Source organism: Manacus candei, unplaced genomic scaffold, assembly GCF_025592945.1.
Source record: "Manacus candei isolate 608988 ecotype Guabito, Panama unplaced genomic scaffold, ASM2559294v1 h1tg000230l, whole genome shotgun sequence".
In the NCBI taxonomy this organism is placed as follows: domain Eukaryota; kingdom Metazoa; phylum Chordata; class Aves; order Passeriformes; family Pipridae; genus Manacus; species Manacus candei.
In genome coordinates this window covers 130,385-145,826 of record NW_026138278.1, presented here as the reverse complement: position 1 = coordinate 145,826, position 15,442 = coordinate 130,385, and the positions used below count along the sequence as shown (strand labels likewise).

The 15,442-nt window shown below is 67.7% G+C and overlaps 2 protein-coding genes across 5 annotated transcripts in view; both read left to right on the top strand.

Annotated features, from left to right (window-relative positions):
• ZNF638 (zinc finger protein 638) overlaps window positions 1-613 on the top strand; it is a 46,006-nt gene extending 45,393 nt beyond the window's left edge. For all 4 annotated transcript variants that reach the window (XM_051774851.1, XM_051774850.1, XM_051774853.1 and 1 more), the window contains exon 25: window positions 334-613. In XM_051774851.1, coding sequence (XP_051630811.1) covers window positions 334-387 — 54 coding nt within the window. In that variant the 3' untranslated portion in view covers window positions 388-613. The remainder of the gene's footprint in view (window positions 1-333) is intronic.
• A 3,234-nt stretch (window positions 614-3,847) lies between these two features.
• On the top strand, window positions 3,848-14,453 carry CPXM1 (carboxypeptidase X, M14 family member 1). Its single transcript, XM_051774827.1, has 15 exons — window positions 3,848-3,893; window positions 5,091-5,258; window positions 6,597-6,746; window positions 6,842-6,951; window positions 7,106-7,245; window positions 7,330-7,414; window positions 8,870-9,020; window positions 9,186-9,274; window positions 9,837-9,960; window positions 10,844-11,040; window positions 11,126-11,305; window positions 12,221-12,518; window positions 12,599-12,738; window positions 13,416-13,518; window positions 14,185-14,453. The coding sequence occupies exons 1-15, from the start codon at window positions 3,848-3,850 to the stop codon at window positions 14,451-14,453; spliced, it is 2,250 nt and encodes a 749-aa protein (XP_051630787.1).
• The last annotated feature ends 989 nt before the right edge of the window (window positions 14,454-15,442 follow it).

Genomic DNA, 15,442 nt, shown 5'->3' with positions numbered 1-15,442 from the left:
AACAGGGAACAGCCCAGACCCAGGGCTGGGGGGGCTCCTGGTCACCCCTCAGGGCTTTGGGAACACACAGCCCGTGGGAATGTGGAATGTTGTCTGTTCCATGCCCGGGTGTCATTGTGGGGGTTCCTGATCCCTGAGCTTTGGCCACGTTCCCCTCAGGAGCTTCCCGAGCTGTTTGCCTGGGAGCCAGACTGGGGTGTTTTGGGGCAGATCCCCCCTGGCAGAGGGAGGAGCTGGCTGAGCTGGAGCCCAGCTGTGCTGACACCTGCCCTGCCTCTGGAGTGTGACCCTGGGATGTCCCTGCAGTGTCCTCTCTCTCCCCTTGTCCCACAGAAATTCATGGCCAAGCAGCAGGATAACGACGGGGAAGAGCCGAGCTCCAGGTGATGCAGGACAGAGGGACCCTCCAGTGCCTGACGCTTCGGGGCCACCCAGTGCTGTGTGTTTGGGTTCCATTTGTCCTTTGGGGTCAGGGAGGAGCGTTTGTGGTGTGGGAATCGGAGCTGGGAGGAGACCCCGGAGCTGCTGGGCTGGATTTGTGTCTCCAGTCACCCGGCGTGGGACAGACTGGTCCCAGTGTTGGCAGGAAATAAATGTTCTCATTGTATAGTTACCCCAGGGTTGTGTTTGGGGTCATTCCTTGGGGTTTGGTAACTCTGGGTCACGCTGGAGAATCCAGGGGATCGATGGAGCGACTCCAGTGGAGAGCTGGGGAAGGGGCTGGAGCAGCTGAGGGAGCTGGGGGGGCTCAGCCTGGAGCAAAGGAGGCTCAGGGGGGACCTTCTGGCTCTGCAACCCCCTGACAGGAGGGGGGAGCTGGGGGGGGTCGGGCTCTGCTCCCAGGGAACAAGGGACAGGAGGAGAGGGAACGGGAAAATTCCTCCTGGAAAGGGCTGTCCCTCAGGGCAGGGGGGATTTACCAGCCCCTGGGTGTGGCACTTGGGGACATGGTTGGGGTGGCCTTGGCAGTGCTGGGGGACAGCTGGATTCCATGGTCTCAGAGGGCTTTTCCAGCCCAAACGATTCCATGATTTGCTGATTCCAGGACTCCCTGCCCTGTCCCCCTTGTCCTGCTCCCAGCCATGTGCCTCACCCCACCCCAGCCCCATGTTTTGTGGGGACACTCCCAGCCCAGGGACCCCTCTGGAGCTCCCAGCCCCTCCCCTGGACTGTTCACAGCCAGTGGAGCCGCAGCAGGAATTCCTTGGATTCCTGGAATTTTATTTCCTGGTGGCTGGGCCGGGTGGCACCCACTGCCTCTCTGGGGAGCACGGGGGCACCATTCCTCCCCAGGGGTGGGTGGGGAAGGGGGGCCTGGATGAACTCCCTGGGAAGTTGGACTCCCCTAAGCTGAGCTGGGCTGGGTCCTGGCAGGGTCGGTGCCGGGGGGCTGGAGAGCAGGGCAGGGGGGAAAGGCCCTGGGGGCCAAGGTGGGCAGTGGGCTGGAGGGTGCTGAGCCCTGGCACGGGTGGGGAGGGTGGGCATGTGCTGCCTGTTCTGCTGGCTTGTCCTTGGCACAGCCCTTGGGCAATGGGGTCTTTCCCACTGGGACATCTCTGGGGTGATGGAGCGTTGGGAGGGATCTTTGTGTGCACTGACCCCCCCCGGCACCGCTCCTGGGGGCCCTTGGCTTGTCCTTGGCACAGCTCTGGGGGTCTCTTGGGGTCTCTTGGCTTTCCCTTGGCACAGCTCTTGGTCAATGAAGTCTTCCATCTGGGACATCTCCTGGTTGATTAAGGCTTCCCATTGGGGCAGTTCTTTGTACCCCCTGACCTGCCCTTGGCACAGCTCCTGGTGTCTCTTGGCTTTCCTCTGGCACAGCTGTTGGTCGATGTGTTCTTCCATTTGGGACATCTCTTGGTTGATTAATTCTTCCCTTTGGGACAGACTTCTGTACCCACTGACCCTCCCTTGGCCCAGCCCTTGCTCCCTGTGGTCTTCCCAGTGGGACATCTCTTGGCTGATGAGGGTTTCCCACTGGGACAGATCTTTGTGTCCGTTGACTTCCCTGTGGCACAGCCCTTGGGATCTGTTGACTTGCCCTTGGCACAACTCTTGGCCAGTGTAACCCTCCCACTGGGACAGTTCTTTGTATCCACTGCCTTGCCCCTGGCACAGTTCCTGCTGGCTCTTGGCTTTCCTGGAGCAGGGCTGCTGGTCAATGAATTCTTCCATCTGGGACATCTCCTGGTTGATTAGTTCTGACCACTGGGACAGATCTTTGTATCCATTGGCTTTGCCCTGGCACACCCCTCGGGACAGCAGTGGGGCTCTGCCACGTTCCCCCTGGCACAGCTCCCGGGGGCTGCAGACTCCCCACTCCTCCTCCTCCTGCACTGTCCCCTGTCCCTCCTGGGACCAGGGGCTCAGCATTCCCTGGGCCGGATTGGAGTTGGGCTCTGCCTTCCCCGGGGGCATCTCCATCCTCCTGTGCCACGGAGGGGTCCTGGAGCTGCTGCCTCCTCAGGGAGGGGCTCTCCTGGGAGAGGCACCCCAGGGCTCTGTGCCCTTGAACCCCCCAGGGTCACAGTGGCCCCCAAGTCACAAAGGGACATCCCAGCACCCCAACAGCCATGGAACCACCTGGAACCTTCTGGAACCAGCCTGGGGCACCCCTGGACCTGCAGCCCCTGCTGTGCCCAGAGCCCTGTGAGGGTCTGGGGTTTGTCCCCCACGTGTGCAGGGGACGGGGTGAGTGGGGCAGGTGACACCACAGAAGGACGGGGCCACCCGGGGGGACCTGGACGTGCTCGACAAGTGGCAGCACAAGGAGCCCCCGCGGTTCAGCCGGGCCGGGTACCCGGAGCTGCAGCAGGTCGGGGCGATCCCGGGCACGAGCACGGGCTGGCATCGGGAGCATCCCTGGGGGAAGGACCTGGGAGTTCTCATCCGGTGCCGGGGCCTGTCCCGGAGCAGCAGCAGGGCTGGGGGATGGGTTTGGCCCCACTGCCGCCCCCCCCCTGGCTGGGGGTGCTGGGGGGGCCGGGGCAGCATCCAGTGGGATTCCTGCCGGGACACTCCGCGGCACCTTTAAGGCACCTCGGCAGCGGGGTCTGGCAGCGCGGGGGGCCGGGACGCAGCCGCCGACCCCCGGCCAACGGCACCAGGAAATTCCTGACAGCCCGGGAAGTGCTGAGCGGGCAGAATCGCAGCGCCGGGCTGTGTGCCTTGGCCCCCGGGGCCGGGAATGGGGCCAGGAGCGGGCGGAGAGGGGCCGGCGCTTCTGCAAACCTCGAAAGTCCCATCACGTGGGGGCTGAGTCACGGCCGCCCCTCCCGGGCCCTTTCCAGCGCCTCGGCAGGATGCGGGAGATGCCTCGGGCCAGAACAAAAGCCTTCCCAGCATCCAGCCCCGGGAGACAGACAGGGAACGGCTCCGTCCTGTGTGCCGGGCGTGTCCCGGCCCCGCGCCAGCCCCGGCCCTGCTCCCCGCCTGGGCAAGGAGCATCCCTGGGTCGGGGGGGACCCATCCCAGAGGAGCATCCCTGGGTCGGGGGGGACCCATCCAGAGGAGCATCCCTGGGGGACGCAGATCCGAAGGACCCCATCCCTCAGGAGCAGCCCGGCTGTTGTGGGACCGAAGGACCCGTCCCGTGGGAGCACCCCCGGGTGACACAGGGCTGGAGGACCCCGGCCCGCCACCCCCTCGGCCGAGCGGAGCTCTGGGACAGCCCCGGGATGCGGCACAGGGAGCAGGGCCAGGGGTGGGCTGATGGGGGTCAGCTCTGCCCCCCTGCTCTGCCCGGCCCGGGCACCGCGGAGCTGCCCCGCTCCCTCCCCCCTCCGCTCCACAAAATCCCAATAAAAGAAGGAAAAGTCAAGCCAGGAAAGTTTCTTCAGGGTGGAAAATGAGCTCCTCTGAGTCTGGCGGCAGCTCGGGGGACCCCGCGCAGGGTGGGGGGCAGAGGCAGGACCCGGACCCCTTCCCCGGCAGCCCGGCCCGCGCCCCCCGCTCCCACCCGGGGCACTGCGGGGGTCCCGGGGGTCCCCTCCCCGCCGGGCCCGGCCCCGCTCCGCCCGCACCGGCGGCTCCGGGACCGGCCGGGTCCCCGGGCTCGGCCGGCGGGGCCGCGGCGGCGGCGAGGAGGGGACCCCCGGGACCCCCGGGCACCGCCGGCGTGGGGAGGGGACACGGGGACACGGGGACACGGGGACGGGACGGGGGGGACACCACCGGGGGGGGGAACAGTGAGGACGCGGTGATGGGATTGTGGGATACAGCGGTGGGACGGGGGGGACACGGCGGGGGGGACCGGGATCGGCGGGGACGTGGGGATGGGGCCAGCGGGGACACTGAGGAGCTGGGGACGGGGGGACACGGGCAGGTGAGCGGGGGGGACCCCCTGTCCCCGTTCGAGGGGCACACGGGGGGGGCGGGACAGTTTAACGGGGCGGGACGGGCGGGGGTCCCGGGCAGGGAGCGGGGGGATTGGGGATAGGGGCGGGCAGGGGATGGACACGGGACGGGCGGGGGTCCCGGGCAGGGGGCGGGCAGAGAGGGCGGGCAGGATGCGGGCGGGGGTCCCGGCCGGGCGGGAGTGGGCGGGGGGCGCGGGAGGCGGGGAGGGGCGGGGAAGGGCCGGGATGGGCAGGAGCGGGACAGGCAGGAGCGGGCAGGGACAGGCAGGGCCGCGGCCATGCCGGGGGTGCCCCTCGCCCCGCTGCTGCTGCTGCTCCTGCTGAGCCCCCCGCCGCCCCCCGCCCGGGCAGCGCCCCCCGCCCGCGCCACCCCCCGCCCCCGCGGGCTGCCGACCCCCCCCGCCCAGCACACGGGGGTGGGCACGGCAGCGGGACCCCCCAGAGGCGGCGAGGGATCCCCCCCGAGGGGCACCACGGCCGCCCCCCCGAGAGGCTCCGCGACGGGACCCCCCAAAGGCGGGGAGGTGTCCCCCCCAAAGGGCACGGCGGCGGGACCCCACAAGGGCGGTGGGGTGTCCCCCCCAAAGGGCACGGCGGCGGGACCCCACAAGGGCGGTGGGGTGTCCCCCCCAAAGGGCACGGCGGCGGGACCCCCTAGAGGCGGCGGGGGGTCCCCCCCGAGGGGCACCACGGCCGCCCCCCCGAGGGCCATCACGACGGGCCCCCCCAAAGGCAGCGGAGGGTCCCCTCCGAGGGGCGCCACGACGGGACCCCCTAAAAGCAGCGGGGTGTCCCCCCCGAGGGCAACCCCGGTGACCCCCCCGCGGGGCAGCGGGACGCCCCCCAGCCCCGGCCCCTCCCGGCGCGGGGGGCTGCGGGAGGGGGACCCCGCGGCCACAGGTAGGAGTTGGGGGGCTGGGGCTGAGCTGGGGCGGGGGGGGAGCACACGGGTGGGCGGGGGGAGGTGGGGTGTGCCCAGCGTGGGTGTGCGAGGCCGTGTGCGAGGGGGTGGGGGGGTGCGGATGGGGTGTGGGTGTGCAAAGGGATGTGTGTGCACAGATCTGTGTGTGTGTGTGTGTGTGTGTGTGTGTGTGTGTGTGTGTGTAGCTGTGTGTGTTCCTGGCACTGTGTGTGTGTGTGTGAACAGGGCTGTGTGTGCACAGTGTGTGCAGAGGGATGTGTGTGCAGAGCGTGTGTGCCCAGCTCTGTGTGTGCAAGGCTGTATGTGCAGGGCTGTGTGTGCACAGCTCCTTGTGTGCACAGATGTGTGTACATGTCTGTCTGTGTACATGTCTGTCTGTGCACGTGTGTGTGCACAGGGCTGTGTGTGCATGTGTACATGTCTGCGTGCACATGTGTGTGCACGTGTGTGTGGAGGGCGGGGTTTAAGGGGTGGGTGTGTGCACATGTGTGTACATGTCTGTGTGTGCACATGTGTGTGTACAGGGCTCTGTGTGTGTGTGTGCATGTGTGTGTACATGTCTGTGTGTGTGTGTACATGTCTGTGTGCACATGTCTGTGTGCACATGTGTGTGCACAGGGTTGTGTGTGTGTGTGTGCATGTGTGTGTACATGTCTATGCGTGTGTGTACATGTCTGTGTGCACATGTCTGTGTGCACATGTGTGTGCACAGGGTTGTGTGTGTGTGTGCATGTGTGTGTGTGCACATGTGTGTAAATGTCTGTGTGTGTGCACATGTGTGTGCACAGAGCCATGTGTGGAGGGCAGGGTTTAAGGTGTGTGGTGTGCGCACATGTGTGTGTACATGTCTGTGTGTGTGTACATGTGTGTGCACATGTGTGTGCACAGGGCTGTGTGTGCACATGTGTGTGCACGTGTGTGTGGAGGGCGGAGTTTAAGGTGTGTGTGCACATGTGTGTGCACTCCACTGTGGGAGCATGAGCACACACGTGTGGACACGAACACGCATGGGGGGGGGTGTCTGTGCACTGAGTGTGCCCGGGGGGGTTACATGGGGTCCACGGGGGGACACAGATGGAGTGCCAGGGGTGGGACTTCATTTGGGGAAGGGGGATCGGGAGGGGGTGTCTGGAAGGGGTCATGGAGCCGATGGGGTGCTGAGGGGCTGGGGGGGGTTCACGTGGGGGGCACAACGGGGTGCCAGGCTCTGGGGGTGCCCCTGCCCTACGGGGAGGTTGGGAAGGGGGGTTGCACGTGTTATCCAAGCCCCCCCCTGCCCTGGGGTCCCTATACCCGCCCCCCTTCTTCCCCCCCAGCCCCGGCCCCAAAGTTCCCCGCGGAGAGGAAGAAGAAGGTGGTGGTGAGGAAGAAAGTGGTGAGGAAGAAGGTGGTGAGGAAGAAGGTGGTGAGGAAGAAGGTGGTGAGGAAGAAGAGGCCGAAGGCCCCGGCCGCCCCACAGGAACCCTGTAGGTCCACCGGGAACGGGGAGGAGGAGGGTGGGGGACACACGCCCACACATCCCTGCGTGACCCCGGATTTTCCCCCCCCCCCCAACCCCCAGCGTGCCCCCCCCTGGGGCTGGAATCCCTGCGGGTGGACGACTCGCAGCTCCAGGCGTCCAGCCACAAACGCCCCGGGCTGGGAGCCCACCGGGGCCGCCTCAACATCCAGGTGATGAAACCCCACCCCAGGTAACAAAAAAAACCCCCACCCACCGTACCCCACACACCCCCCCCCGCCCCGTACGGGGCGGGGGGGGGGTGTGTGGGGTGCGGTGGGTGGGGTGGAGGGGTTTTCCCCCTTAATTCTGCCCCTCTCCCCGCAGTCGGGGCTGTACGACGGGGACCCTTTCGACGGCGGGTGGTGCGCGGGGCGGGAGGACGCGGGGCAGTGGCTGCGGGTGGACGCCCGGCGCCTCACCCTCTTCACCGGCGTGGTCACCCAGGGGCTCAACTCCATCTGGACGTAAGGGACGAGGTGTAAAGGGGGTAAAAAAATCCCGGGGGGGGTGGGATTTCCTGAGCGTTCTCCCTCGATTCTTTCCCCCAGGTACGACTGGGTGACGTCCTACAAGGTGCAGGTCAGCAACGACTCCCACGCGTGGGTGCCGAGCAGGAACGGCTCCGAGGAGGCGGTGGGTGCTCGGGGGAGATCCCAAAGGGGGGAAAGAAGGGAGTGGGAAGCCCTAACGCGGCACCCCCGGGCTGTGGGGGGGGGGGGGGGGGCGGCCCTGAGCGGAGCAAGGGCATGAGGGGAGTGGCCGTGATGGAGGGGGGTGGGGTTAATTAGCTGTGCCGGGGTTAATTGGACGTAGTGGGGCTTGTGTGTGCTGGGGTTAATGGTGTTGGGTGATTTAACCAGGCTGGGTGGGTTAAACATGCCGGGGTTAACCATGGCAGGAGGGTTAGCCATGCTGGAGAGGGGGTTAACTGTGTGGGTTAACCATGCTGGGTTAACTATGGTGGGTTAACCATAGCAGGAGGGTTAACCATGCTGGGTTAACCATGGCAGGAGGGTTAACCATGCTGGAGAAGGGGTTAACCATGCTGGAGAGGGGGTTAACTATGTGGGTTAACCATGCTGGGCTAACTATAGCAGGAGGGTTAACCATGCCAGGTTAACTATGGTGGGTTAACCATGCTGGAGAGGGGGTTAACCATGCCAGGTTAACTATGGTGAGTTAACCATGCTGGAGAGGGGGTTAACCATGCATGTTAACTATGGTGGGTTAACTGTGCTGGAGAGGAAGTTAACCATAGTGGGTTAACCATGCTGGAGAGGAGGTAACCTTGCTGGGTTAACTATGCTGGGTTAACCGTGCTGGAGAGGGGGTTAACCACACTGGGTTAACCACGCTGGGTTAACCATGCTGGAGAGGGGGTTAACCATGCTGGAGAGGGGGTTAACCGTGCTGGGTTAACCATGCCAGGTTAACCATGCTGGGTTAACCGCACCAGGTGAGTTAACAGTGCCAGGTGGGGAAGCCAGCCTGGGGTTAACCTCCCTGGCTGGGTTAACCACCCCGGGGTAGCTGTGCCAGCTGGCACCGGGCCCTGGCTCTGTTGCCCTTGGCCTCCCCACCCCGGGCACCCTCCAGCACTTCCCCCCAGCACAAAGGCTGCTTGTCCCCCCCGGGCTGCCCTGGCTGCGGGCCAGGACCCCCCCCGGGCACATACCAACCCCCCCCGGGCACATACCAACCCCCCCCGGGCACATGCCAACCCCCTCTGGGCACACACGTGTTGCATGCGTGGCACTGGGTGGCACAGCCATGCCCAGGGGTGAGCACAGCAGCCTGGTGCTGGGGTGGGTTTGGGGGTCCCTGTGCCAGAGCCGTGCCAGAGTCAGGTTTGGGGGTCCCTGTGCCCCTCCCTGGGGTCCCTCCCCCTGTGGGGTGGCAGGTTTTGGGGGGCAGAGCAGCACAAGCAGCCCAGATCCCGCAGCCCTACTGGGCTCACCCCCCTCAGCCGTGTGTGCCCCTCCTCAGGGGCTGCAGGGCCGGGGGGGGCTGGGGCTCTGTCACCCTCTGGGCCCTGAGGGGCCACTCTCTGTCACCCCCCGCCCCGCTGGCACACCCCCGTGCCCGCAGGTGTTCCCCGGGAACAAGGACCCCGAGACGCCGGTGCTGAACGTGCTGCCCACGCCCCTGCTGGGGCGGTTCCTGCGCATCAACCCCCAGAGCTGGTTCCCCAACGGCACCATCTGCCTGCGGGCCGAGGTGCTGGGCTGCCCCCTGCCCGGTGGGTACCGGGGGGGCCCGGGGGTGCCCCCTGCCCCGGGGGTGCTCAGTGGGCCCCCACACCCCGACCCACCGGTGCCCAGCACGGGGCCGTCCCCCGGGTGGGGGGCTGGGCTGTCCCCGGGTCTCTGACCGTGTCCCCCCCGTGCCCACCCGGCTCCCCCAGACCCCAGCGATGCCCACGCCTGGCCCGGCCCGGCCCCGCCCGCCTCCGACCTGGATTTCCGACACCACAACTACAAGGAGATGAGAAAGGTGCCAGCCCCGGAGGGGTGGGGCGGGGAGGGGGGTCTCCGTGTCTCTGGAGCACCCCGGAGTGGGGTGGGGGGTCTCCACACCCCCAGGGGCACTGTGGTGTGGGGCAGGGGGTCTGGGTGTCCCCAGGAGCACTGTGGTGTGGGGCAGGGGGTCTCTGTGTTCCCAGGAGCACTGTGGTGTGGGGCAGGGGGTCTGTGTGTCACTGGGGGCACCCCAGCACGGGGCAGGGGGGTCTCTGTGTCCCCAGGGGCACTGTGGTGTGGGGCAGGGGGTCTGGGTGTCACTGGGGGCACCCCAGCATGGGGCAGGGGGGTCTCTGTGTCCCCAGGGGCACTGTGGTGTGGGGCAGGGGGTCTGTGTGTCACTGGGGGCACCCCAGCATGGGGCAGAGGGGTCTCTCTGTCCCCAGGGGCACTGTGGTGTGGGGCAGGGGGGTCTCTGTGTCCCCAGGGGCACTGTGGTGTGGGGCAGGGCGTCTGTGTGTCACTGGGGGCACCCCAGCGCGGAGCAGGGGGGTCTCTGTGCCCCCCCCAGTGCCGCTGACCCCGCTGCCCCCCAGCTGATGAAGCGGGTGAGCGAGGAGTGCCCCGACATCACCCGCGTGTACAGCATCGGGCACAGCTCCCGCGGGCGCCGCCTCTACGTCATGGAGATCTCCGACCACCCCGGGCAGCACGAGCTCGGTGGGCAGCGGGGGACAGGGGGCACAGGGACACCTGGCAGGGACAGCGGGGGGACAGGAACACCCGGGATGGGGATGGGGGGACAGGGACACTCGGGATGGGGACATGGGGGGACAGGGACACTCGGGATGGGGACATGGGGGGACAGGGACACGCAGTCAGGTGCAGGATGGGGTGACTGGGGACACTCAGGATGGTGCTGGATGGGGATGGACTGGGACAGGGACACCCAGGCTGGGGATAGGGTGGCTGGGGACGCCCAGGCTGGTGCAGGTGGGTGGGCACAGACTCCAGGGACACACAAGCCGGTGCAGGATGGGGGCAAGGACACCCAGGGTGGGGATGCAGAGAGTCCCCAGGGACACCCAGGCTGGTGCAGGTGGATGGGGACAAGGGGGACAGGGACACAGTCGGGTGCAGGATGGGGTGACTGGGGACACCCAGGATGGTGTTGGATGGGGATGAGGTGGCTGGGAATGCCCAGGCTGGGGTCACTGGGGACAGCCAGGCTGGTGCAGGGGATGGGCACAGTCAGCAGGGATGCCCAGGCTGGCACAGGACAGGGACAGGGACAGGGTGGATGGGGATGCCCAGGACAGGGATGGGATGTGCTGTGACACACAGACTGGTGCAGGATGGGGACGAGGGAGGACAGGGACACCCAGGATGGTGCAGGTGGGTGGGGACAGTCTCCAGGGACACCCAGGATGGTGCAGGTGGGTGGGGACAGTCTCCAGGGACACCCAGACTGGTGCAGGACGGGATGATTTGGGATGTCCAGGGCACTGCAGGTGACGGGGTCGGTCCCAGGGACACCCAGGCTGGCTCGGGGCACAGAGGGGGGGTGGCCGTGCCCCCCCAGCCACGTCCCCGTGCCTGGCAGGGGAGCCCGAGTTCCGCTACGTGGCCGGGATGCACGGGAACGAGGTGCTGGGCCGGGAGCTGCTGCTCAACCTCATGGAATACCTGTGCCGGGAATTCCGGAGGGGCAACCCCCGCGTGGTGCAGCTGGTCACGGACACCCGGATCCACCTGCTGCCCTCCATGAACCCCGACGGATACGAGACCGCCTACGAGCTGGTAGGGATGGGGAACAGGACCCCCTGGGGCCGCCCCAGGGCCCATCCCAGGGCCCATCCCAGTGCCCATCCCAGTGCCCCCACAGGGCTCGGAGCTGGCGGGCTGGGCCATGGGCCGCTGGACCTACGAGGGCATCGACCTCAACCACAACTTCGCCGACCTGAACACGGCGCTGTGGGACGCCGAGGACAACGACCTGGTGCCCCACGAGTTCCCCAACCACTACATCCCCATCCCCGAGTACTACACCCTGGCCAACGCCACGGTGAGCCCCCGAGACCCCCCAGGCTGTGCCAACACCACGATGAGCCCCCTGAAACCCCCCCAGTCTGTGCCAATGCCATGGTGAGCACCCTGAAACCCCCCCAGTCTGTGCCAATGCCATGGTGAGCCCCCTGAAACCCCCCAGTCTGTGCCAATGCCACGGTGAGCCCCCTGAAACCCCCCAGTCTGTGCCAATGCCACGGTGAGCCCCCTGAAACCCCCCAGTCTGTGCCAATGCCACGGTGAGCCCCCTGAATGCCCCCATCCTCCTGTGCTGATGCCATGGTGAGCCCCCCCGATAACCCCCAAACTCCCCTTCCTCCCGCCCCAATGCTGTGGTGAGCCCCTCCAAAGCCCCTCATCCTCCTGAGCTGGCACTGCAGTGAACTCCCCAGAATCCCTCATGCCAACACCGTGGTGAACCCCTTGAAACCCCCCTCCTCCTGCATCCTGACCTCCTGCCCCAATGCCACGGTGAGCCCCCCAAGCCCCCCCATCCTCCTGCCCCGGTGCTGCCACGAGCCCGTGAAATCGCCTTAACCAGAGCGAGCCCCCCTGGAGCCCCCCCATCCTCCCACACCAGTGCCACAGTGAGCCCCCCAAACCCCCCCATCCTCCTGCACCGGTGCTGCCATGAGCCCGTGAAATCACCTTAACCAGAGCGAGCCCCCCTGGAGCCCCTCATCCTCCCGCTCCAGTGCCACAGTGAGCCCCCCAAACCCCCTCATCCTCCCGCTCCAGTGCCACAGTGAGCCCCCCAAACCCCCCCATCCTTCCACAGAAGCGCCCTGGGGGCTGCCCACCCCCGGGGGGGCTGCGCTGGGGACAGACCGGGGGGGGTCTCAGCGCTGTGCCCCGGGCAGGGGGTCGCCGGTTGCGCTTCCCCCGGGCCCCCCCGTGACGCGGAGCCCCCCAGGTGGCCCCCGAGACGCGGGCGGTGATCGCGTGGATGCAGCGCTTCCCGTTCGTGCTGAGCGCCAACCTGCACGGGGGGGAGCTGGTGGTCACCTACCCCTTCGACATGACCCGCACCTACTGGAAGGCGCAGGAGCTCACCCCCACGCCCGACGACGGCGTGTTCCGCTGGCTGGCCACGGTCTATGCCACCGCCAACCTGGCCATGGCCAGCGGGGACCGCCGGCGCTGCCACTACGACGACTTCGCCCGCCTGGGCAACGTCATCAACGGGGCCAACTGGCACACGGTGGCCGGCAGTGAGTGGGGGCCCGGGGGGAGCCGTGGGGGGCGGGCCGGGCACCCCCCGACACCCCCCGACACCCCCCGTCCCGCCCAGGCATGAACGACTTCAGCTACCTGCACACCAACTGCTTCGAGATCACCGTGGAGCTCTCCTGCGACAAGTTCCCGCACGCCTCGGAGCTGCCCCACGAGTGGGAGAACAACCGCGAGTCGCTGCTGCTCTTCATGGAGCAGGTCGGGAGGGGGGCCGGGGGGCCGGGGGGGGACAGAGGCACCGGGGGCAGGGGGCTCGGCAGGGAGGACACGGCTCGGGGGGCCCCAAACTGCCCCGAGGTCTGTCTGTCTGTCCGGAGTGTGCTGGAACCAGGGGGGCACCGGGAAAGGGGTGTCCTGGGTGGGGTCAGGGGTGCTGGAACCAGGGGGGCACCGGGAAAGGGGTGTCCTGGGTGGGGGTCGGGGGTGCTGGAACCAGGGGGACACTGGGAAAGGGGTGTCCTGGGTGGGGGTCGGGGGTGCTGGAACCAGGGGGGCACCGGGAAAGGGGTGTCCTGGGTGGGGGTCGGGGGTGCTGGGGCCGTGGGGGCACCGGGGGGTTTGGGGGTGCTGGGGCTACGGGGACAATAGGGGAGGGGTGTCCAGGGTGTGGGTTCTGGCGGCACAGGTGCCGTGGGGCCACTGGGTCAGGGACCCATCAGGGACAGCAGACCCCCCTAGGGGGGCCCCCTGAGCCTGGGGGGACACGCCAGGGGGTCACACTCGGGGGTGCCAGGGGGGACGTGGGCACTGAGGGATTGGGGTTTCGGCAGGATGGCAGTGGGACACGGTCAGGGGTCCCCAAACACTGGGGGTGGCACCGGGGGGTGCACATGTGTCACCTGCCCCCCCTCTGACCCCCCCGGGCCCCGCCCCAGGTGCACCGAGGGATTAAGGGCGTGGTCCGGGACAGTGACACCGAGCAGGGCATCCCCAACGCCATCATCGCCGTGGACGGGATCAACCACGACGTCCGGACCGGTACGGGGGACTGGGGGAATGGGGTGGGACAGGGACAGCAGTGGGATGGGGATGGGAATGGGGTGAGGTTGGGAATGGGGTTGGGAACAGGAACAGGACTGGAGATGTGAATGGGGTGGGCATGAGGACAGGGAACAGGGATGGGGACAGGGAGAAGAATGGGATGGGATTTGAGGATGGGATGGGATTGGGGACTGCAGATGGGGATGGAAATAGGATAAGACTGGGAAAGGGGATGGAAGGGGACAGGAATGGGATTGGGGGTGTGAATGGGATGGGGCTGGGGATGAGGATGAGGGCAAAGAACAGGGTTGAGAATGGGATGGGATTGTGGATGGGAGTGGGGATGGGATGGGACTGGAATGAGACTGGATATGAATGGGATAGAGCTGGGGACAAGGATGGGAAGGGGATGGGATTTGCAGATGGCAGTGGAAATAGGATTAGACTGGGAATGGAGATGGGATGGGGATAGGAATAGAGGTGGAATGGGAAGAGGTTGGGAATAGGGATGGGACAAAAATGGGATTGGGGATGGGAATGGAATGGGGCTGGGGATGAGCACAGGAGTGGGGCAGGGATGGGGACAGAGATGGACAAGGACAGGGCTGGGCACAGGGACGGGACGGGTGTGTGACCCCCCGGGGCACCTGCCCCCCCCCTCAGCCGTGGACGGGGACTACTGGCGGCTGCTGAACCCGGGCGAGTACGAGGTGACGGCGCGGGCCGAGGGCTACGAGGCGGCCACGCGGTCCTGCTGGGTGTCCTTCGAGAACGTCCCGACCCCCTGCAGCTTCCGCCTGGAGCGGGCGCGGGGGCGGCCCCGGGGGTCCCGCCCGGCCCCCGACCCGACCCTGCGGCTGCGGCGGCAGCGCCTGCGCCGCCTGCGCGCCCACGGCCGCGGCCACTGGCCGGGAGCGGCACCGGGACCGTGACCGGGGGCTCCCGGGGCCGCGGGCTCGGCCCGGGGGGCGCGGGGGGCGCGGGGGTCGGGGCGGGGCGGGCGCGCCCGGCGGGACGGGACGGCTCCCAGTAAAGTTGGCTGCGCTGCCGCTGCGCCTCTGCGGGGCTGGAGGGGACCGGGAACGGGAACGGGACCGGGAACGGGACGGGAAAGGGATCAGGAAACAGATCGGGAAAGGGGCTGGACCGACCCCGGGCCCCGCGTGGGAACTACGGAGGCCACGCCCCCTTGCGGAGACCACGCCCCCCTCTGTCCACCAATGGTCCCTCCTCGCAAGCCCCGCCCACCCCCGCTGACCAACGGAGGCTCCGCCACAAACCCCGCCCCCAGTAGGCCCCGCCCCGACACCCAGCGGTCCCGCCCCCTTCCCCCTCGCTGGGCTCCCATTGGCTGCTGGCGGCGGGTGGGCGGGGCTGGGGGCACAGGGACCGGGGGGATCCGGGGGGTCCCTGGGAGGGTTCGGGGTGCCCGGAGGGCTCATGGGGACAATGAGGGGTTGGGCAGCGCTGGGACAATGCGGGTCCTCCAGCGCGGGGAGCCCGGGCAGCGCTGGGGCCGTGGGGACACTGGGGGGCCATGGGGACAACAGGGGGGGCCCTGGGGACACGGGGGGTCCGGGCGTGGGGACACCGGAGGCTGTTGGGACTGTGGGGCACTTGGAGAGGGCCCAGGGGGGTGCCGTGACCGTGCCCTCAGGGGAACACGGGCAGAGGAATTGGGCACCGGCACGCCCGGAGCCCCCGGGAGAACATGAGAGGGGCACAGGAACTGGGCATCAGCATCGGGCACCGGCACTGGGAGAGCTTGGGGGGCACAGGAGTCGGGACTGGTACCCCCCGACCCCTGGCACGGCCCCGGGGCACACACACTTCTGGTACTGGTATCGGAACCAGCACCCCCAGGAGAACCGGGAGGACACAGGAACCGGGCACCGGCACCCCCGAACCTCAGGGAGTGGGT